The sequence below is a fragment of the Thamnophis sirtalis genome, unplaced genomic scaffold (genome assembly GCF_051295495.1).
Source record: "Thamnophis sirtalis isolate CommonGarterSnake01/CBP01778 unplaced genomic scaffold, rThaSir2_p1.2 scaffold_10, whole genome shotgun sequence".
NCBI classification, from domain to species: domain Eukaryota; kingdom Metazoa; phylum Chordata; class Lepidosauria; order Squamata; family Natricidae; genus Thamnophis; species Thamnophis sirtalis.
Window position 1 is genome coordinate 40,053,955 of NW_028261390.1, and position 23,917 is coordinate 40,077,871.

Consider the following 23,917-nt stretch of genomic DNA (forward strand, 5'->3'; position numbering starts at 1 on the left):
AACCTACTTTTGATAAGCTACAAGAATGAGATAGATAGCATTAATAGATGTATTTGTAAACTGATTGACAAATTGCACTTAACCAGTAAGTCCTTAATGGTACTACATCTACATGGAAGAAAATAGACAGTGGGGTACAAGAAGATACTCTTAGGCCCAGTACTTTTCAATATCTTCATAAACAATTTAGATGAGGGTACAGAAGGGGAATTCATCAAATTTTTAGATGACACTAATCTGGAAGAAATAGCCAACACTATAGGGTGTACACATACATACATATATAGTTCATACATATATTTGTCAATATTCATTTGGATACTAAGGCTATAATCTGGGATGTCGATTATTCCTGCCATTAGTGTATGTTATTAATTTACATTGAATTTAGAAGGAATACTGCAATTCAATTTAATCTTTTGCACAGGAATCTTAAAAATGTGTGATCAAGATATTCTAAACTATTACATTTATCTATATATTATCTATTAAGTTGGTATTCTGGCGAAAGTAACAATGGGTACAATACAAGTTTTTAAAATCTCATATATTCCCCATATATCCGTATAATATATTATTTATATATGTACCTTGTAAAAATGATCAACTAAACTGGGTTATATTGACATATTAATTTTTATTTCAAGTATAACAAACATACAACTGATGCAGAATATTGCACACAATATAGTTGTAAATATCAAACAGTTCTTTCATAGTTTTCTTCACAACATTAGTCATGCAGTGCTAGACTGAACACAAAATGGCATCATCTTTCAAAATAAGTTATTCATCATATTGATGAAGTTTTAAATATAGCAGCAAAAAAGCTGTTAGGTTCTTTCAGTGTAAATTGTTTTAAAATTATACAGTAACCATACCATAAAACAAATGATTTTAAAAAGTCTCTGTTTGCCATCCTAATACTAGGATTTTTAGTGATCTTCCTTGTCTTTTCCTTTCTTTTCTTTTTCATCCTGTAATGCAGTGCCAAGTTTTTTTATGAGAACTGACAAAACTTTATCCAAGGGATCCATGACTCCACGTTGAAGCCACTTAGGAATAGTGGTTCTTGCATGATGGAAACCAAGCTTCTGAAGAATATAATCCACACCAACAGGATCAATCTTTCTTCCAGTCCAAGAGATTAACCTATAAATTAAAGCATTATATCACTTTCAATAAGCAAGAATAAATTATTTTTCTACAATTCTACGTATGTTAATATGTAGGTTCTATAGTAAGGGAATTTTATAGGTCTTGCATCTCCCTGCATCTTTCCAGGCCCTGCCTTTCCTGTCCTAGGCCTTCCCTAATTATGTCCTAACCCAAGATATTGTTCCCCACCCCCAGCCTCTTTGTCCCACTAATCTTCCTGCTACTACTCAATAGTTGGTATTTTTCTCTGATCTCTCCTCTTCCCTTCCCTCTCCCTTTACTCAAAAGTTGGTTTTATACTCTGCATGAACCAAAACATCAAAAACCTGTTTCAGTTCTGATACAGATCGATGAAAACCAACTGTTTCATGCATGGGATGGTTGGAATCCCTAATTTCCAGCTATACTATACAATCTTTTCTGGTTTTTATTTGTATATGCCAAGGAGGACTCTTGGACTGGTGTTTCTTTCTTTTTTTTCCTGTCTGTGGAGATTACAACCTTTAATTCCATTTGCCAATATCTAAGGACAAAAGGATGAATACAAGTGAACTATATGATCTATTTAAAAATTATTTTGTGATTTGAAAGACATGTTTGTACCAATTTAATAAATAATACTGCTGGTTTTGGGGAAAATAAGCATTTTAGCTTGAGTTTTCTAAAAACACCAGGTTGCACTCTTACATAGTTCTAAGACATAAGCTTTGTAGTAGTAATACTGAACTTTATAAAATGGGGGCGGGGGGGAGAGACCTAAATCAAATGAACAAATAGTGTAAAGGTTTTTCTATTGCTATTCTCTCATTTTAAGGCATGGGTGTCCAATCTTTTGGCTTGCCTGGGCCGCACTGAGTTAAGAGGAATTGTCTTGGGCTGCATATAAAATATAGTTAATGTATATAGATCATAATAATGTTAAAAGTTTATGAGCCTGTGTGGTTGCAGTGCCACATGCAGTCTGTTTTAGGGGAAGGAGGACATTGATGGCTGCACTTATGGTTTTGGGTTTGAAAGTGTAAATGCTAGAAAACAACGAGTCATAAACAATGCCACTAGCTTTTTATTTTTCTAGAAAAAATATGATACAGCACAAAAACCTGTGATAAGTATAGAAATATAATTTTTGCTATGATGATTAAGAAATTGGGTTTGGTTGGAGGAGATCCAGGTTATTCCCACAGAATCATGGCACTTTCTAAGTGACATTGGGCCAATCATTATTTCTCAATTTGTTTCATGTGATAGATATTTGCAAGAATAAAACATTGCCTCTAACTTTTAAAGATAGTATATAAATAAAAATTCAAAACTAAATAAATAAAAAGATAAGTGGCAAAACGCCACTATAGTGATTATGGTTAATGTTAATTACTAATATATAAAATATACAATATATAAATATTAAATAATACTAATATTTAATATGTTCAGTGATATATATTATATAACTATTAATAAAAAAATATTAGTATAAATTTTCTTTTCTATGCCTTTTTGTAAATAGTTCCTAGCTATGTGTAAAACTAGCCATTAGAGTTGCCTACAGAGTTAGACTTGTTATTTAGTATTACTGTGTAGTAATAAGTAGCAGAATAATTATCTGAAAATCAGATTGATTATTGAAAACAAATGCTAATTACCTCAATGTGGGCTCCAAATGCCAAGTATTACAGATAAATTCTCTCCAATCCACAGTTGTATAAGTAACATTTTGTTCCAATTCTTTTTCAGTAGTGCTCTCATCAAGTACACTGATGGGGCTTTTTTGTCCTGGCCGACTAAACAGAGCACGAGGTGGAAAGACTGCTAGAAAAAGAACAGAAATGTTTCTGTCTTAGGCTATAATCTTCATTTTGGTCATAGACAAGTATAAAATATGTAAGATTGCAACCATTCCAGAAATAAGAATTTAAACTTTGTAGCACATTTAATATAACAAAATTATACTGATTGGTCAGAAACAACTGTTGACTTGCTTACTGAGACTTAACTATTAGAATTGCACATATTACTGATACCAAAAATATAAAGGATATAGTGATATTGACAATAACCACCATAAAATAAGTGAAATAAAACAATGCTAAAAATTATCAGCAAATCAAGCCATTTGGTTTATATTGTCATGTTTTCATAACTTTCATGACATAAGAAATTCATTAGTGCCATAAATTACTTAATACTTACATACTATACTAAAGTCTAGAGTTGTTAATGTAGTATAGTATTGGAAAAGATTTCAAAACAAAAAATGAGTTTTATTCAAGTAATTAGTTCTATTTCAAAAAAATTAATATGTGCATAGTTCTCAAGTGACAACCACTTATTTAACAATCATTCAAAGTTATGATGGCACTGAATAAGAGGGACCGATGATTGGTCTCAAAGGTGCAGCTGTTGTAGCACCTCTACAGCTGTGATTGTGAACCAGGTGCTCGATTCCAGCTCGTGATTATAATGTCACTGTGAACCAGCACCTTACAGCACCTGTCCATGCTCCAGAATACATGCCTGCAGCACCTGGTGTGCTTACTTTGGTCTCCCACCTTCTCTTGCTTAATAACCTGCACAATCCTGGGGTTCTGACAACAACCAGGACTGCAGGATTGCTATCTCTAAGATTGCAGTCACGACCAGCTTAATGACCACACAGCGTAGCAAAGAAATTGTGGTCACAATTAACAATGTAACCTATTGATTACCTGTATAAAAATTGTATATCAAATGCTATAAGGAAGAGAACTATTAGATGCCACTATTAGATCGTGCAAATAATACACCTTTGCCAATAGTAAAGATGCATTCTGTGAAGCTGTAAACTAGCACAAGTAATACTTAAGTTTCAGTCAGTTACTTTAAAGCCCTCCACAAGCCTTCTAGACATGTATGCCCATATGAAAGCACCTCAATCAGATTAACAGCAAAGCGCTGCACCTCACGGAATGATTTGCACATTATTCCTGAAGTATATACCTTTATCATGTATTTGTGACACACATGATTTTTTTCAGAAAACTTCAATTATTTTTTTCACAAATATACTTTATAATGTATACTATATAATATGTAAGGGACGCGGTGGCTCAGTGGCTAAGATGCTGAGTTTGTCGATCAGAAAGTTTGGCAGTTCGAATCCCTAGTGTCGCGTAATGGAGTGAGCTCCCGTTACTTGTCCCAGCTTCTGCCAACCTAGCAGTTTGAAAGCGTGTAAAAATGCAAGTAGAAAAATAGGGACCACTTTTGGTGGGAAGATAACAGCGTTCCATGTGCCTTCATTGTTTAGTCATGCTCACCACATGACCACAGAGATATCTTTGAATAGCGCTGGCTCTTCGGCTTTGAAACGGAGATGAGCACTCCCCCTAGAGTTGGGAACGACTAGCACATATGTGCGAGGAGAACCTTTACCTATATAATATGTATTATACTATAAAATAATTTGAGTCCATGAGTATTTCATAGTATTAACATACTTGTAAAGGAAACCATTCAGTCTTACACTATATGACAAGATAATGTAAAAAGTGTATTTTTAAAAGGTAACTGAGTAGCAGTTGGGTCTAAAACACAAAATCTCTGATACAATGAAATTAACAATACTCCTACAAATTCACAAAAGTTTTCAATGGAACATCAATTGGAAATGTGTTTAGTTATAGCATGGATGTTTTGATTTTGATTTTTCGCCCAATGTGGGGCTCAGATGTTTTGAATTTAACAAACCCTGACCTTTTATCCCGAAAAAGGGGTTCAGTAATTTTTTTAAAAAAGCTTCATTAGCTATAATCCCTTCCAGAAGATTGATATTCAATATGGCAGACAAAAAAATAGAAATAGTCAAATATTTTACTACTAAAATATATTAAAAACTCAAGATTAATGATTATACAAATTGTAAGAGCACATAAAATAATCCCACAGGATTAGTGTTAATTGATTTACATACCTTTTTCCTTTTCTTTAAGATAAGCAGAAACTAAGTCATGCAGGAACATTATTAATTCTGCATCCATAGTTACACATATGTGATCTGTGAATTCTGTTACTACACTGCATTCTACCTTTGGCTTGGCACTGGCATCTGTAATGAAATTCCATAAATCATTCAGAGAAACTGATAATTACATTAATAAATATCCCGAATAAAAAATTTTAATGAAAAAGTTTTAAAATGCAGGATAGGGAAAAGTGCTAATTCTATGTACCGTATTGATTTTTTTTCAGCATAAATTTGAAATGAAATTCCTCAGAATACTTTTGTGCGTAAAGCCTTATAATGTCTCTGACTGATGTACAATTCCTTTGTACATGCAACATGGATTCATTTAAAGCAATTCTAAAATGAAGCCCTCCGGAAGTATGTACAATCAATGAACTCTTATACGATACTATATTTGGTATTTATTCCATATTTTTTTGGTACAGCAATCATAATAAAAATCAACGTTTTATAGTCACAGCTGGGAGATCAGCTATCAACTAAGGTATCCATAAATTTGTTCTACTTTGTTTTCATATTTTATATTTAAACTATTATACAATATTGGTCATGCTACATGCAACTGAAGTTAGAGGGACATTCCCTCCAGTAGACAATATTGTATTGCAGTGTTAAGAGGTTTACCTGATTCTATTTCAATTATCATTTAATAGTGATAATCAGTATGGAGTCACAATTGTCATGAGTTAAATTTGCTTCTTCATTTTTAGTTTAGTTTAGTTTAGTTTAGTTTCCTTTATTTGTATGCCGCCCTTTTCCCTGGGGGGACTCAGGGCGGCTCACAATTCAAAAAAAGGGGGGGGGAGACAAACAGTAGACAATACAACATGTTAAAAAAGAGCACAACAGTCACACAGTTCGGGTGGGGCTACAATCTTAACCCCAGGCCAGCCGGGACAGCCAGATCTTTAAAGCGGCGCAGAAGGACTGGAGGGTGGTGAGGGTCCGAATCTCCACGGGGAGTTCATTCCAAAGGGTCGGAGCAGCCACCGAGAAGGCTCTCCTCTGGGTAGTTGCCAGTCTGCACTGGCTGGAAGATGGAATTCGGAGGAGGCCTAATCGATGCGATCGTATCGGTCTAGTGGAGGTAATTGGCAGTAGGCGGTCTCTCAAGTACCCAGGCCCACTACCATGAAGGGCTTTATAGGTGATAAGTAGCACCTTGAAGCGCACCCGGAGATCAACAGGTAGCCAGTGCAGCTTGCGGAGGATAGGTGTTACGTGGGTGAAGCGAGGTGCACCCACAATCGCTCGCGCGGCCACATTCTGGACTAGCTGAAGTCGCCGAATGCTCTTCAAGGGCAGCCCCATGTAGAGCACATTGCAGTATTCCAGCCTAGAGGTCACAAGGGCACGAGTGACTGTTGTGAGGGCCTCCCGGTTCAGGTAGGGACGCAACTGGTGTACCAGGCGAACCTGGGCAAATGCCCCCCTGGTCACAGCTGACAAATGATGTTCGAAGGTCAGCTGTGGGTCCAGGAGGACTCCCAAGTTGCGAACCCTGTCTGAGGGGCGTATAATTTGACCCCCCCAGCCTGAGAGATGGAACACTTGGCCAATTCGCAGGAGGGAAACACAACAGCCACTCGGTCTTTTCTGGATTGAGCACAAGCTTGTTAACCCCCATCCACTCTTTAACAGCCTCCAGACCCTGGCTCATCACATCCATCGCTTCGTTGAGTTGGCACGGGGCGGACAGATACAACTGAGTATCGTCCGCATATTGATGGTATTTTATTTTTAAAATAAAATTATGCTATAATTCCACTTACACAAAATACAAATAAAGTTAATCTTTTTTTTAAAAAAAAAGAACAGGCTACCCTGTATTAAAGGTTCCTGAGGTTGTTGAACATGAATGGATTTGAAATCCAGCTGCATCCTTGGTAACGCAAATATTGTTTCAGTCTCATGATTATAACTGGAGCCACCTCTGAAGCCACTTAACAAGCTGGAGCTTTTCACCGTTGTAGTATGCTCTGGGTTGTTTGCATCAACATTTCTGAGAAGGTTTAACTCTGGAAAGAAAATATCAAACAATGTTTTTGATATAGATGCTGTTTGATGATGTTAATACTATTATTTTTATATATATCTTTCTGTAAAGTCGCATGCATCCTTTTAATATACAATTATTTCAAGATTTAAACTAAGAAAATTATGAATATTTGGGCATCTTTCCATCACATTGCATTCTTTCATACTATTAATTGGAATGGTTTTAAATTTATGCCAGTTTCCCAAATGCCCAATAAAGAGAAATTTATTTGTTCCTACCTTCATTTCGTGTAGCTGTAACATAATTGAACCATTCCTTTACACTTGCAACTCCATGTGGTGGGTTTTCATGACGTCTCCTTGTTATTTTAGTAATTGTTGCCATGGGACTTTGTAGGGCACCACATGGTTTTGTAACCATAGTATTGTGACCCAAATGGAAGTCTAATGTTTGCACAACGTATGTAGAATGTTCAGTGGATCCTAGGAAAGGTTGAACATAGCATTTTTTAAAATCTTGTATATTTTCTGAAGTCATCACTTCTATAGCCTGCCATTGTATGTACAATCCTTTGTGGTCATTTATATGAGCTCAGTAAATCTCTTGATACCATGGCAAACTCTCATTTTAATGCCCATATAGAATTTTATTAAATCTAGTATGTAGGTAGGTTATAACAAAAATTAAAATGATATTTCATCAATGTTTAGTCTTTGTTATTTAAGTATTGGTTACAACTTAATATGGGAAAAGATCAAGCAAAAGACATAAAAATGCTTGAATACCTTCTTGCCATATTTTTTGTGCTTCAGTCCAAAATGCAATATTAGGTTCTTCAAGATGAAACAGAGCCCACGATTTTGAACGAAAATTAGGTCCATGGAAACATGCCAAAGTCATGTGATTTCCATGCAAACTCATAGAGCCTCCAAACTTTCCATCTTCTGGTAAGGGAAACTGAAATAAGGATATGTGGCACCCCGACATCGCCTTTAAAACTCCTGGCCAGTGGCGATGATGTGCTGCATCTAGTACTAGAAAACGGAACACACAGACATACATAGAGGAGGATAATGACATTATGATTAACTTTAGGGATTCAAAAATTCTTCTAAAAATGATAGGCCTTAGCTACAAATAATGAACAGAAATTTCATTAACAATTTTTCATTTTTTCTAGACTTCAATGCTTGTGCTTAGGAGAGGGATGAACAAATAATCGCTCTTATTTTCATCTGTGTATAGCAACCAGGTTTTAAAACTGTCATAGAATCCACTAGTAGATACCTGACTTATGACCATTTATTTAACAATCTTTTAAAGTTACAATGGCATTGAAAAAAGTAACTTATGACTGGTTCTTGCACTTATGATAATTGTAGTATCCCCGTGGTCACATGATCAAAATCCAACCATTTGGTAACAAGTATGTATTTACAGTGTCTGCAGTATCCCAAGATCACATAATCACCATTTACATCCTTTATAGAGGGCTTCTAATAAGTAAAGTCAATGTTGGAAGCCAGGGTCTCTTAATGACCCTATTTGCTTATGTCCCCTCTATATCTGCCCTATGACTGCTCTGTACCCTGCCTTGTGAGGTGGCAACAACTGCTCTGGAGCTACTTCCCATACCTAATGAGATTTAGCCATCCCAGCAAGCACCAACAAGCGTTTGTTAAGCCCAGAAGTCTTCTCTCCCAGTTCCCTACATCAATCACCTTTTGTGCCCAGCTGCTGCAGCTGAAACAGAAGTACCTCACTGCCTTATTTAGAAGCCTATGTTCCACGGTGAATCTTTTCTATGTGTGGTTCCCCAGCCTGACCCAGTAACCCTAGCAAGCATTCATTTGTCCAGCTGCCTTTTCTCCTCAGTCTCATTTGAGTCTCCAACGCAGCCCAAATCTGCAGACTGAGCTGTCTTTAGAAAGCTGTGTTGTATTCCCAAATACATTCCAAAAAAGTGCAGTTTTCCAAAGGCTCAAGGAGCCACATTTAGAAAACATATACGGTACTGGAAAAGACGCCTCAACCATAGCAATTGGCAACACAAGGCAAAAGGTCAGCATGGGAATTGGCAAAGAAGGCTGCTGGGTGAACGAATGCTTGCTGATGCTTGCCAGAAGGGCCAGTCAGTCCCAGAGCTTCTTCTGGGGCTGCTTACTGCCCTGCAAGGCAGGGAGCAGAGCAACTAAAGAGCACAGTTGGAAGTAGGCCCTTGGGTGAGACTTGGAGCTGGGAAGGACCAAGCCTAGTGTCTCTTGAAATGGGGTTGGGTACTCATTTAACCACCCAGGATTTTTGGTTAATGACGAGTGGGGAGTGCTGTTGTTAAGACATATCTCACTTTATGACTGCATCGTTTAATAATGGAAATTCCAGTCCCAAATGTGGTCATAAGTCAAGGTTTCCTTTTTTTATAACTTATTATGCTAATACAAGTATAGATTAAATATTTAGAAGTATTACGTGCTTCAAATGGCTTCTGGTTTTGGATGATATAATGACCTTTTTGTGTCTTTCTATAGTAAAATACACACATTATTATTTTTCAAAATGCTCAATTATAAAATTTTTGCTGAAATTCAGATTTTGAGGCTCAGTGTTAAGATACTTTTTTCAGATACCTCACTCTGTCTATTGTTTTCATTTTTTTTCAGATACCTCACTCTGTCTATTGTTTTGCCTATAGAATAGATCATATTTTTATTACAATACTCTTTTCTAGCCAGTCTCCAGAGTTATTTAATAGATTCTGGGGAAAAAACACTGTGATGCTGCTAAAAAAGAAGATACTAAAAATACAATTTTATGCAGGGATATTTTTTTTCATAATGAAAAAAAAGTCATATTCTCCTGTCATCATAGTATTAGCAACAGTTAAATGTAGTCTGGGCTCAGAAATTAGGAAGGCTAGTATGTAATATTTTTGATAAAAGCTTAATGACATGAAATAAATTAATTTTATACGTACACTGCTGTGAACTTTTTTCTATATTATTAGCAACAGTTTTGGAAGGAAAGTATGGAACAGGCCCCCATGTGGACAGAGCTCGCTTGCTTGTATCAAACTGCTGAGTAAAGAATTCTTGAAGCTTCATTCCTATTTTGATGAGATCTGGTGTAGTTGATCTGGAAATCATGACTTGAAAAATATCCCATTTTAAATCACCATGGACAAATATCTCACTGGAATATAAAATTAATAATGTTTTCCATGAATTTATAAAGTTTGAAGAGAGAATAGCTAATACAAAAATATTTAGGGACAATTTGATTTAATCCGCAGATTATATACATTAGATCAAGCAAAAATCTTTACCTCTTATCAGTTATGCTGGAATCCAAAGTATTATAGAGATTAACTTTCCACTCATCCTGCAGTTTAAGGTCTGCGTTACTGAAAATGCCCATTAGAATACTAGATCCCATGTAATCCACACGAGCTTCAGTAGAGCCCATGGTAATCTGAATTTTGTGACTTGGCTGCTGGTTAGGATGTTCTGAAATATGAGCTGAAAAACATTTTTATGTCAGTTTAGTAGCAAAGGGAAACAACAAGATATTTGACTTTGGCTCCCTAACACTAGCCTCCAGTTAATATCAAAAGGCCTCCAAACTCTCTCTCTCTTTTTCTATTAGTGCACATACAAATAGTGTTGAACATGTCCAGAAAATGTTTTCAACAATTAGTGGTTACTCAATTTAAAAGTAATGAGTAAATGATAATTTTTCAATTAAAACAAATAAAATTAACTGAGGTCTTCACTATATTCACTATATAAAAAGAACTAATCACTGATAAAAAATACTTGCTAATTTTCAACTTACCCACCATCTCCAAGGCATTAACATCTATGGTACCACCAACTACTCCACCTCTAGAATCCAAATGTGATCTTCCCAATCCTACTGACATACTAATTTCGCGGTCCCTGTTACTGCCCACAGATAAACGACCCTGACTTTTCAGACCACTAGTAGTCCACCTAAAACATGCACAAAATAAGGAGAAAATATTGTTTATTTGTCCATTCACATGCAAAAATGCAAGCTGTGAAATGAATTTAACATAATAATAAGAAATGTACATGGTAGAAAGACATAATTCTCTCAATTTCATTTAGCAAAACAAGATGGGACAAATTCTCAAATTTTTTATAATAAAAATATTAATGGGCCATCTCTATATTATCAGTGAACATAGTAATATAAGAACAAAGATGGAGCATTTAGTTAGTTCTGCTAGCAATCAATGTCTTCAACAACTGATTTTCAAGGAAGTGTCTGTTCAAAGTCCTCCCAACTCAATATAACCTAATTTGAAATGAAAGCTGATGCTTCCTGAATCAAAGCATTCTTCAAATATACCTGAATGTGCATACACACACTTTTGCATGTTTAAAAAAAATGTTTGGAATATACAGAAAATTCAAATGATTAATTTAAAAGGTTTCCTTACGTGGTGTTTCCCATCACGTTGCTCATATTCATTTGTACATTTAATTGTTTCAAATTTATAGCAAATACAACCAGTGTCTCCCATGGTGTCACTTGCTGACTTCCTGCCTTATTTGATTTATTAAATGGAGTTGATGTTTTTGACAGAAGATCTAGAATAAAACACAAAGCAAATACTGTAAATGTAATGTTGCAAAGTATTACTGGAAAAAAAATCAATATTAATCATCTGCAGATTTTGTTGGAAAATACCTCAGAGTAACTGAATACAAACAGAAACTTGCGTATTGATTGACTCTTAAATTCATCTTCATCTGTTTGCACACAATAGTGTTCTAGGGAGATTTTTATGTTGTGAACCTTTCAGAACTTTTTTCTCAGTGAAGACAATTTTAACATGGTAGTGAATGAGGTTTTAAACATCAGAGATTTCTATATCTAAATGTTATCTAAATGTTTTCAAGGCTGATGCTCAGAAAATATTGCTAAAATTTCTGAAGTTTGCGTTCAACTCTAATAATTAAAAAAACAAAGTTTTTTATAGCTCAATAATTATACTTTTGTTTAACTGACAGAGAACAGAACAGAACAACATTTGACCAGTTGAACTGGGACTACTGAAAATTTTCTTTTCTAAATCTTCCAAGATAAGTTTGATGAAATATACTAAATATTTTTACTATTTTTTTCTTTCCAGAAACTATTGAAATTTTAAGCTCTATTCCATCCTGTGTTGCCTGATTGATTAAATTTGCAATTCTTCAGTGGACTTCATCTATTTCAATTCTCCATACTATTCTAAGGTACAGTATTCCTCAAACCTTAGAGATGAAGTAAGAATGGGTTCTCCAAGCAGACAAACACACTTGAATAGAAGCATTCTCACATATTTGCATCTTCTTTGTGTTACACAAGTATGTGTTTAAAACGCACAAGGTATGTAAAATTAGTTTCTTCTCACTTTGTAAGACAATACAGGGAAATTTTCAACCAAACAGAATAGTTGGGACTTCGAGGTCTTCTAGTGCAGACCCCTGCTCAAGCAGAAGACCTTATACCATTTCAGACAAGTGACTGTCCAGTCTCTTCTTAAAGGCTCCAGTGATGGAGCACCCACAACTTCTGAAGGCAAGCTATTTCATTGGTTAATTGTCCTCATTGTTAGGAACCTTCTCCTTAATTCCAGGTTGCTTCTCTCCTTGATTAGTTTCCATCCATTGTTTGTTGTCCTGTCCTCTGCTGCTTTGGAAAAAATATTGACCTCCTCTTTGTGGCAGCCTCTCAAATACTGGAATACTGCTAACATGTCCCCCCACCCCCCAGTCCTTCTTTTTTCTAGACTAGCCAAACCCAAATCTTGCAAATGTTCTTCATTTGTTTTAGTTTCCAGGCTTTCAATTACCTTAGTATTTTGTGTAGAGCGGTACACTTTGTAGGGCAATACACAAGTCTATGGAAAAGAAATTAGTAATTCTGTTTTGTTTGAAGAAAAATCATAAAGCAGATTTTGGAGTAATACTGCATCCTTTTATGTTCAATGTAAGTATTCTTGTTATCATAATAATGTAGAGTCAATCCATTTCAGTGTTTTACATGGCAAATGATTACATGTTCGTGACCTTTTTTATAGATGTATGGTCAGTTGCCCATACTACACAATGGTGTGTGATTCAAAGTAGTGAAATTAAGCTTCTTTTCACCTTTCTGAGGGACTGAAGAATCTGATACACTTCTGGATCTTGAAACAGCAGGGGATTTTAGGTTATGAGACCCTGATCCACAGGCCATATTGCTATTAGCACTGTGCTCATTGAAAACATTTGGTGACTGAGCCATATGGGAAAATGAAGCAGACTGACTTGGTTGCTCCCAGGTCCTACAATATGCTTTTCTTGATGAGTCAGGTGACATGTGCTGGTTCAGCCCTTCAACAGAATCTGGGGTTCCAGGACCTGATGTTACTAGGAACACATATAACAAAATAAATGATTTGTTTAGCTTGTTATTAATTCAACACAAATCTACCAAGATTATTACAATATGCTATTCTCCAATGTCACCTAGTTATTTATTTAGAGACTAGGGGTTCTTTGTTTAAAAATAATCTAAAACCAGCTATTTTAAGGGAACCAAGGGAAAGAAATTCAAACAGTTTTTAAGCACGAACATTTTTTAATCCATTTGCTACCCAGTTTCTTATTTCATCATAGTATTTCTAACACAAAATGGAAAAATAACATGTTTTTAACATTAATCACGGTAAGACTGATTATTATGAAAAAAATGTCTTGCACATTCTTTTGGCTATTTACCTGGCATATTTATTGTTTGATCACCTAGAAAGAGACGTCTTGCAATACTCCTTCTGTACCATGCTCTTGGAAATGCTAGAATCTCACTCAGTCTCCTCATGTCATATTTAAAAGAAGCAGATCCTATATCACAAACAGCTGTAAAAATATTACAAAAATATGTTTATATTTGACATTTCATATTATTTTATTTATTATTGTAACATTCATCATTTATAAACCAAAACCAAGTGCTTAATAGATTATAATTAAAATAGTCAAAATTGAGATAATTAATTTAATTTAGATTGTATTCTTTAGTTTCTTTTACCATCAATCAAACTAACTGGGCTTACTATAGTTTAATTCAGCACAACATAAAAAGGGCTACAGATCCTGTAGCAGGTTATCAATGTTCGTTTGTTTATTTGATTTGTAACTTGCTGCAATCAATTTGATGCTTGATGGCTATTGTAGATTGCAAGTCTAGAGTACGTTTCATTTTTCAGGAGAAACTTGTCTATATTATATATCATTTTAATCTCTTCTTTTTTTAGCATTGTAGCACCGAACTCTAGGCTCACTACAGTAATAGTCACCTCAAAAATGTTTGTGTTACTCCAATGTATTCAATACTGAAATTGCTTGCTATAAGAAGAAATGTGTCTCTCTTCCTCAGCAATTTCTGGCACAATTTTATCATCTCATTTCAAAAAAAGGATCAAGAAAAATAGAAATAGATGTTGAAAAATGACACTATATCAAAAGCTTGATTTAGTGTTATGGTGAACCAGACCTGTACATGTTTGAAATGCTTTTAAATATAATTATACAAATTTAAATTCACAGTGGTATTAGTTTGGTTTGCAAGTTCAAAAAGTGATACTTTCTCAAATGTTAGAGGTAAGGAAGGGCAATGTCAAGTAAGCAGTTGTGGTATTCATGTTTTATGAAATATTTCCTAGATGGATCTGCCTATTATTTTGGTTATGCAGGTAATCTTCACTTACTGGTGGTATTTGGGGCTGGAAACTCCATTGCTAATTGTCATAATCATAAGGCACAATGTGATGTGATCATGTTGACTTGCAATAGCAGTTCCAGCAGTCCAAGTTGCTGTTGTTAGGCAAATATTGAGCAATCATAGCATCCTGTAGTCATGTGATTGCCATTTGTGACCTCCTGCCAGCTTTTCTGTTGACTTTGTTCATTGGAATCCAGCAGAGAAGTCACAAATGGTGATCATGTGACCAAGGGACATTTTGAAATGCATAATTATGAGCCAGTTGCCAGGCACTCAAATTTTAATCCTATTGTCCCCACTATTGTTTATTATAACTTTGGAAATATTGTTGAATAAAATACGGGGCTTGGACGGTCTAAAAGGAATTAAGATTAGGCAGCAAGAATATAGAGTGCGTGCTTTTGCGGATGATTTGGTCATAATATTGGAACAACCGCAGGAATCCAGTACGGTTTTAATGAACATGATTAATCAATATGGTCAAGTGTCTGGTTTTAAAATAAACTTAGGGAAAGCAAAAATATTAGCTATAAATATGAATACTAAACAAAAGGAAGAACTAGGAGGAATGTTAGGATGTGAGGTAGTCAAAAAGGTCAAGTATATTGGAGTTAATATTTCAATCTCAAATGGGAAATTATTTAAGTATAATTAGGAACCACTCTGGCATAGTAGACAGATAGAGATGAAAAAATGGGAGAAGTTGCACTTATCTTTGCTGGGAAGAATAGCGGCAGTGAAAATGAATATCTTACCAAAATTTTTATTTCTTTTCCAAATGTTACCTATACTCAAAAAAGATGCGAATCTTTTAGAATGGCAGAAGGGTATCAATAAATTTGTATGGGCAGGAAAGAAGCCAAGAGTAAAGCTGAAAATAATGCGAGAGAGGAGGTTTGAAACTACCCAATCTAAAACTATACTACGATGCAGTGGTATTATCCGTAATTAGTGATTGGATCGATTTAACCAATGATAGGATATTGAATATTGAGGGACATGACTTGGTATATGGCTGGCATGCTTACCTGTTATTTAACAAAAAAGTGGACAAAAATGTTAAAAGTCATATTTTAAGAAATGCTTTATTGCGGGTCTGGAAAAAATATCAACATAAACTAAATGACAAGATACCCATGTGGGCAATTCCTAGACATGCAATTGAAAATATGAATATAGCACAAAAACAGGATAGAACTACCTACAGACAGCTCCTCATTTTGGAAAGGGGGGCACTACAACTAAAATCCTTAGAGGTACTGAAAGAGGAGAAGGTAGTTCAAACATGGTTCCAGTATGGGCAATTACAGGCCAGGTGGAAAATAGATCAAAAAATTGGTTTTATCCAAGTTGAGGATAATCTATTTAAACAAATAAGAGACCAAAGTTTAATGCACATAAAGAGGATATATAATGTATTAATACAGATGGATTCGGAAACAGAATTAGTTAAAGATTGTATGGTAAAGTGGGCTCAAAATATTGAAGAACCAATAATGTTGGATACATGGGAAAGAATTTGGGTAAGAAATGTGAAATTTACACAAGCTCAAAACTTGCGAGAAAATTTTTACAACATGTTCTATAGATGGCATTTAGATCCTAAAAAGTTGGCTTCTATGTATCCGAATTTACAACCCAAATGTTGGAGATGTGGTTCTCTCGATGCTACATATTTCCATATATGGTGGACTTGCCAAAAGGTTAAGGCATTTTGGATAAAAAATATGGTGGATTATGCAAAATATTTTTAAAAGAAGGATAAAGTTTACTCCTCAGTTATTTTTGTTAGGTATAAGTACTGACTTTACAGTGGTAGAGATTAACTTGACTTTGCACTTAATAACGGCAGCAAGACTGTTGGTGGTGCAATATTGGGAGAAGGAAGGAAGACTTGCCTACAATTCAAGAATGGACATTGAAAGTTACAAATTTAGCCGAGATGGCTAAAATATCTGCATATCTTAAAGACCACTCAAATGAGAGATATAAACGAGACTGGAAAAAATGGATTGATTATATACAAAATAAATACGGGACTAAGAAATTCCAGATAGCCAATGCTTAAGATTAGGAATGATTTAAATTGTTTAAAGTTAGCTTAGCAAGAAGGAGCTAAGCTCAATGTAGAGATGTTATTAATTTCTTATTCTTTTCTTCTCAATATATTTTAGACTATGTTTGTTAAAAATCTATACCGTGTATGGGTTCTGGGAAGTCGGGGGGGGGGGAAGGATGTGGGGGGTCGGGGGGAGGGTGGGGGGAGGGAGGGATATATATTAGGTTAGATAAGATGTGTTATCTCAATGTAATGTGACTTCACATGCATACTGTTCTTTTTAATTTTTCTTTAAAAACAGGATAGGCCAAGTATATTGACATGTAGCGGAAATACACCAAGGAGAGGAGGAGTGGGAAAGAAGATGGGCAGAAGGGATGGGAGAGAGGGTGGGAGGGAAAGGTGAGAAGGAAGGGGGGGAGTGGATGTGGAGAGAGGAGTGGTAGAGTGGGAGGGGAAGTAGGGTAGAGGGGGATGATGGAGGGAAGATAGAAAGTTGGTGGGTGGTGGAAGAAAGAGGTGTATGGAAAGCGGAAGAGTTATATTGGGTTTCTATTTTCTGGGGCCTTGTTGACAAGAGGAATTGATGCAATTACTGTTTAATGCTGTATGGTGCTGGCTATGTACAGTATACATGTGAGTGTATGAAAATGAAAATAAAAAATTTGGGGAAAAAAATTTAATCCTGTGACTGCAGGAATTTGTGCTGGTCACAACTGTAAGGACTTGCTGTAAGTCCTCCTCATTCAGCGCTGTTGTACCTTTGATATGTCACTGAATGAGGGGACGTTAATCAAGAATTATCTACATATTAACTGTAAAGAGCTATGACAAGGTCAAGAAAGATCTTTTGTTTAATGAAACGTCGAGGAGAAAATATATAAAGTTTTATTAATAGCTTAAAATGCAATTATGCAACATCTATTCAAAAGACCTACAAGTCCGACTTACAGTATCACAGGAAAAAAATGGCAAGTTTGATACTGTTACATGTAATGCAGTAGTATTTTCTATGTTGCACTAAATTTATTCCATAGGTTTGATAAATACCAGATATGTTTATTAATGTAGTCTCCATCTTGTTGGCAGATTTGCTTGCAGAGAGACTTTCAAAAAAGGTAGCACCTCCTGAACGCCTTATTCTTGATAGGCTAACTTTTACAAACTCAAGGTTGATGCTCAATGAATCCTTGCGACCAGTAACTGATGAAGGTTCTTCATCTATAGTCCCTGAAATCATGAAAAACATAAATACTTTTTTGGCTTAATCTAAACGGATGAAACCTATTCTCACATAATGTCTGCAGATATTGAGCTTTGCACAAAAGTGTGTGTAAACTTTGGCTGGTATAAAATATGGTTAATAAATTATTGGTTGCTATATGCTATTTTGAGCCGTGGTGGCGCAGTGGTCAGAGTGCAGTACTGCAGGCTACTTCTACTGACTGCTGGCTGCCTGCAATTTTGCAGTTCAAATCTCATCAGGCTCAAGGTTGACTCAGCCTTCCATTATTATTATTATTATACAATTGTATCACAGCGGCCAGTTGTTTTGCCAGATTTGGCATTGGTTACTAGTCGGGCCCCACCCAGGGGCCTAGGATGTCGTAACGTATTTTCGTAATATGCGTGCAGATCCAAGCAGTGCGGCTTTTTGCATTTGACTGATGGTGATTTTGTCAATTTTTAACTGTTTTAAATGTAATTCCAGTGCTTTTGGAATAGCACCCAGTGTGCCAATTACCACTGGAATTACCACTGCTGGTTTGTGCCATAGTCGTTGAATTTCGATTTTTAAGTCCTGGTATTTTGCGATTTTTTCTTTTTTTTTTTTTAATTGAATTTTTTTATTATTTTAATTTAAAACAAGTACAACATCTTTCTTTACATGCTATAGAAAGTGTATCAGTCGGTCACAAATAAACTTTCGTACATCTCCACAGTCAACAAACATAACTCATGTTAACTCAGGCATTTTAACTCAGATATTCATACATATCACCATCATCATATATCCATTTTCATTTGACTGTAATTATTATTTAAAAATATTGATAATAATAATACTCTTAATACATGCCCACACCAGTGGGAAAAGAAAAAATCAAAAAAAAAAAAAGAAAGAAAAAAAAAAGACAAAAAGAACAAAAAACAAGGCAGGGAAGAAAAAACAAAAAGCAAAAAAAAAAAAAAAAGAAAGAAAGAAAAAAAAGAATACAGGTATATATTATAAAAAAAAAGTATATCAGCTGGTTACAACATGTTTTGGTGCATCTCTTCCATTAATTCATATTAATTCAAATATCTTAACTCAAATGTTTACCATATTGACATCATTATACCTCCACTTTTAGTTAACTACAGTTATTTAAACATCCTTCAACCTTAACTATGCCAAAGAGTTAATCCATAACCACATGCTGACATTTCATTTACTTGTTTGTAAAATCCTCTATTAACATCAAATCCTCAGATCCTATTTTAGCTGAACATCCATAATATTTAATAACAAAAATTCCATCTTCCATGCAGTATAATTTATTATCATTCTCCCTTCTTTATGTAGCTATATCGTATATCATAACATTTTCCCCATATTAATTAACATTTCACTGTATATATTTTATTTTATTTTTTAATAGTGATAATTATTGTAATTAATAACCTTTATATATAGTCCAAAAGTATTTCCAACCTTCCTTTCTCATACCCAATTATTATTTATCATATCAACTCCACATTATATACATTACTATCAATATCAATTATTATTCAGCTATATCTATTACAAATAAGTGTAATTAGATTTAGCTAATTTTAAGTTGTATTCTTCCATCTGTCAGCCTATGTCTCTCCAATAACAAAACCTTCTCAGTCCTATTGCCATTCGTTGAATAGATTTACCAAATGTTTTTATAAGCAAGTCCAAACAGGGATATCTTTGCACCTTTTTGCTCAGGATGTCTCTGATGAGATAATAATGTTGTCCCAGGCTTGTTAAACTTTTCAAATTGACTTTAATTCTCAAGGGTGGAATTAAGAAATCTGCCAATGATGTTTCATAAAGTGTAGATTTTTTAATACTTCTCATTTCTCCTGCGCTCTGTCTCTTAAAATGAATCTTCTGTACTGCCCCCCTTTCCAGCATTGCATTTCTTTCTTCCTCCGAGATAGACCAGATGTCATTTCTCACATTTTTCATTTGTATTTCAGGAACATTCAAACATTCAACGTTCTCACCTTTTCCTTCATATTTTAATGTCAAATAATCCAGTTTTTTTTCAAATCTTTGTTGTGAATCAAACAGCTTTTGAAATGCAGAAAAAAGTATTTGAAATGAGCCCTTGGGAATATAGATCGACGCCATGTTGTGACGCAGTTAGAGACTCTAAGATATTTGCAAGTAAAAACACGCTGGGAGCTGTGCGATCTTATCTGATCTTAGACCAACACAGCCAAGCAATAAAAGTGTCGGATCGTGAAGGGCCAATTTGTAGTAGGTTAGTTTTACAACCCACTTAGAAAGAGTCAGGGGGGAATGTTGAAGAATTCCTTAAAGCGTTTAAGAAATAGGGTAACCACCGGCCATAAATCCATAAAAAAAAAAAAAACCAATTTGCCGCTAGATTCTTCTGTTCTTTGGTTTCAATTAGCTTAAATTTTAGTGCGGACCGTCTCTCTTTGAGTAATAAAATCAGCTTACCAGTTGAATCCACTTTCACCATTCTTAAGGGCAACCTGCAGTTTCGGTTAGCATACAGCTAATCCAGAAAGGAGTTGGCAGGAGGGGTTAATTCCAAGCCCCCCAGAGACTTTGCGAACGTCTCTGAGGTCACTGGATCTCCCCTCACCTTTCACTGTCTCTCCGGGACAGCTAGGGTCTGACGACCCGTCCAAAATTCCTTCGGAATAGGGGAATTTCAGGAGTAGCCTGAAACTCCGTCTTCTCACTGCTAAGCCCCGCCTTCTTCCCGTATTTTGCGATTTTTTCATGTTCCTTCTCGGCGACCCTGCTATCACCTGGTATTGCAATATCTATGATTGTAACCTTGTTTTTCTCAACCAGTGTGATGTCTGGTGTATTATGCGCCAGTATTTTGTCCGTTTGTATATGGAAATCCCACAAGATCTTGACCATCTGATTTTCGGTGACTTTTTCAGGCTGATGTTCCCACCAGTTTGTTGCTGTTTTAATATTAAAATTTTTGCACAAATTCCAATGGATCATTTGCGCTACTGAATTGTGCCACAGTTTATAATCAGTCTGTGCGATTTTTTTACAGCAGCTGAGTATGTGATCAACAGTTTCATCAGCTTCTTTGCAAAGTCTGCATTTGGCATCATCAGAGGATTTTTCGATTTTGGCCTTAATGGCATTTGTGCAGATAGCTTGTTCTTACGCAGCCAGGATTAGTGACTCTGTTTCTTTCTTTAATGTACCTGTTGTTAACCATAACCAAGTTTGTTCACTGTCCACTTTATCTTTTTTTTTTTTCCAGAAATTGGCCATGCAGTGCTTTGTTCTGCCAACTCTTCATTCTTGATTTTATCACATCTTTTCTGTATTCTTGTTTCGTATGTTGGGCCTTCAGTAGATTTTTTTTCTTTACTTCGATTAATAGATGTTCTTGACTTTCTTTTAAATAATCAGCCAGTGCATGTTTTTCTTCTTCAACTGTTTGCTTCACTTGTAATAATCCTCTGCCACCTGATTTTCGGGGCAGATATAGTCTATCAGTATCACCACGTGGATGTAAACTGTAGTGCATTGTCATTAGTTTCCTGGTTTTTCGGTCCAAAATGTCCAAATCAGCTTGTGTCCAGTTAACTATACCAGCTGTGTATCTTATAACTGGTATTGCCCAGGTATTTATGGCCTTGATTGTATTTCCACCATTCAATTTAGATTTTAAAATTTTCCTAACTCTGTTGGTGTAGTCTCGCCTGACAATAGTTTTTACTTCTCCATGCTTGATGTTATCCAACTGCAGAATGCCTAAGTATTTGTAGGCTTCATTTTCTTTGCATTTAATTAATTGGCCATTGGGCATTTCAATTCCCTCACATGCAGTGATTTTGCCCCTTTTTATGGATACAGTGGCGCATTTTTCCATGCCAAACTGCATTGAAATATCGGTGCTGAATACTCAGACTGTGTTTGTCAATGATTGGATTTCTATTTCTGACTTTCCATAGAGTTTCAAATCATCCATATATAGTAAATGCGAAATTTTTTCAGCTTCTTTGGCTGTTTGGTAGCCTAATTTCATTTTTTTAAAGATTACTGATAGTGGGATCATTGCGATGATGAAGAGAAGAGGTGAAAGTGAATCACCCTGGAAAATTCCTCGCTTTATATTAACCATTCCATAGATCTCATTCCCTACTGCCAACTCATTTCTCCATTGTTTCATCGCCTTTTCAGTAAAGGATGTAATATTTTTGCTAATGCCAGTTGTTTCTAAGCATTTTATGATCCAACTATGTGGCAGTGAATCAAATGCCTTTTTGTAATCAATCCAGACCATATTCAAGTTCGTTTTTCTGTTCTTACAATTTTCTAATATCATTTTATCAATTAGAAGCTGATCTTTTGTGCCCCTGCTCCTTCTTTTGTTGCCTTTTTGTTCTACTGGCAAGATGTTGTTTGTTTCCAAATAATCCATCATGTTATCTGCAATAATGCCTGTGAGTAATTTGAAGGTTGTTGGCAAGCATGTTATTGGTCTGTAGTTTTCAGGTGTTGTTCATTATTATTATTATTATTATTATTATTATTATTATTATTATTATTATTATTATTTATTGGTTTTGTATGCCGCCCACTCTCGGAAGACTCCAGGCGGCTTACAATAAAAAGGGAAGGGGGATATAAAAATAAAAACAACAATTTAAAATTACAACAACATTCACACCTTAGAATGAGGCTGGATAATTCAACAGCCCCAGGCCTCCCGGAACAGCCAGGTCTTGGTCGCTTTATGGAAAGCCGGAAGGGTAGTAAGGGTCCGGATCTCGACGGAGAGATCGTTCCAGAGGGCCGGAGCAGCTACAGAGAAGGCCCTCCCTTGGGGGGTCGCCAGCTGACATTGACTAGCAGATGGAATCCGGAGGAGGCCTAATCTGTGCGATCTAATAGGTCTCTGGGAGGTAATTGGCAGGAGGCGGTCTCTCAGGTAGCCAGGTCCGATGCCATGTAGGGCTTTAAAAGTAATGACTAGCACCTTGAAGCGTGTCCGGAGACCAATAGGAAGCCGGTGCAGCTCGCGGAGGATAGGTGTAACGTGGGTGTACCTAGGTGCACCCACAATTGCTCGCGCAGCTGCATTCTGGACTAACTGGAGTCTTCGAACACTCTTCAACGGCAGCCCCATGTAGAGCGCGTTACAGTAATCCAGTCTTGAGGTGACGAGGGCGTGAGAGACTATCTGAAGGGCCTCCCGGTCCAGATAGGGTCGCAATTGATGCACCAGGCGAACCTGGGCAAAGGCCCCCCTGGTCACAGCCGACAAGTGATGTTCTAATGTCAGCTGCGGATCCAGGAGGACTCCCAAATTGCGAACCCTCTCTGAGGGGCATATAATTTCACCCCCCCCCCCATGCTAAGAGATGGAATAGCTGGACCATCTTTGGGAGGGAGCATCAATAGCCACTCAATCTTGTCGGGATTGAGTGCAAGTTTGTTCGTCCCCATCCAGACCCTAACAGCCTCCAGGCACTGGCACATCACTTCTACCGCTTCACCGAGTTGGCACGGGGCGGACAGATACAATTGTGTATCATCCACGTATTGATGGTATTTAATCCCGTGCCGGCGTATGATCTCACCCAGCGGCTTCATGTAGATGTTAAATAGGAGGGGGGACAGGACCGAACCCTGCGGCACCCCATAATTGAGGGGCCTAGGGGTCGACCTCTGCCC

At 36.2% G+C, this 23,917-nt stretch overlaps 1 protein-coding gene across 11 annotated transcripts in view; it reads right to left on the reverse strand.

Annotated features, from left to right (window-relative positions):
* Positions 1 to 617: 617 nt before the first annotated feature.
* BLTP1 (bridge-like lipid transfer protein family member 1) overlaps positions 618 to 23,917 on the reverse strand; it is a 199,643-nt gene continuing 176,343 nt past the window's right edge. For 10 of the 11 annotated variants that reach the window (XM_087724418.1, XM_087724419.1, XM_087724425.1 and 7 more), the window contains 13 exons: positions 18,046 to 18,225; positions 13,934 to 14,071; positions 13,322 to 13,582; positions 11,623 to 11,773; positions 10,992 to 11,149; positions 10,483 to 10,675; positions 10,135 to 10,349; positions 7,946 to 8,194; positions 7,439 to 7,642; positions 6,985 to 7,179; positions 5,108 to 5,242; positions 2,802 to 2,967; positions 618 to 1,152 (listed from right to left, as the gene is read on the reverse strand). In XM_087724418.1, coding sequence (XP_087580544.1) covers positions 936 to 1,152; positions 2,802 to 2,967; positions 5,108 to 5,242; positions 6,985 to 7,179; positions 7,439 to 7,642; positions 7,946 to 8,194; positions 10,135 to 10,349; positions 10,483 to 10,675; positions 10,992 to 11,149; positions 11,623 to 11,773; positions 13,322 to 13,582; positions 13,934 to 14,071; positions 18,046 to 18,225 — 2,462 coding nt within the window. In that variant the 3' untranslated portion in view covers positions 618 to 935. The remainder of the gene's footprint in view (positions 1,153 to 2,801; positions 2,968 to 5,107; positions 5,243 to 6,984; positions 7,180 to 7,438; positions 7,643 to 7,945; positions 8,195 to 10,134; positions 10,350 to 10,482; positions 10,676 to 10,991; positions 11,150 to 11,622; positions 11,774 to 13,321; positions 13,583 to 13,933; positions 14,072 to 18,045; positions 18,226 to 23,917) is intronic. The other variant, XM_087724417.1, reaches the window with a different exon arrangement.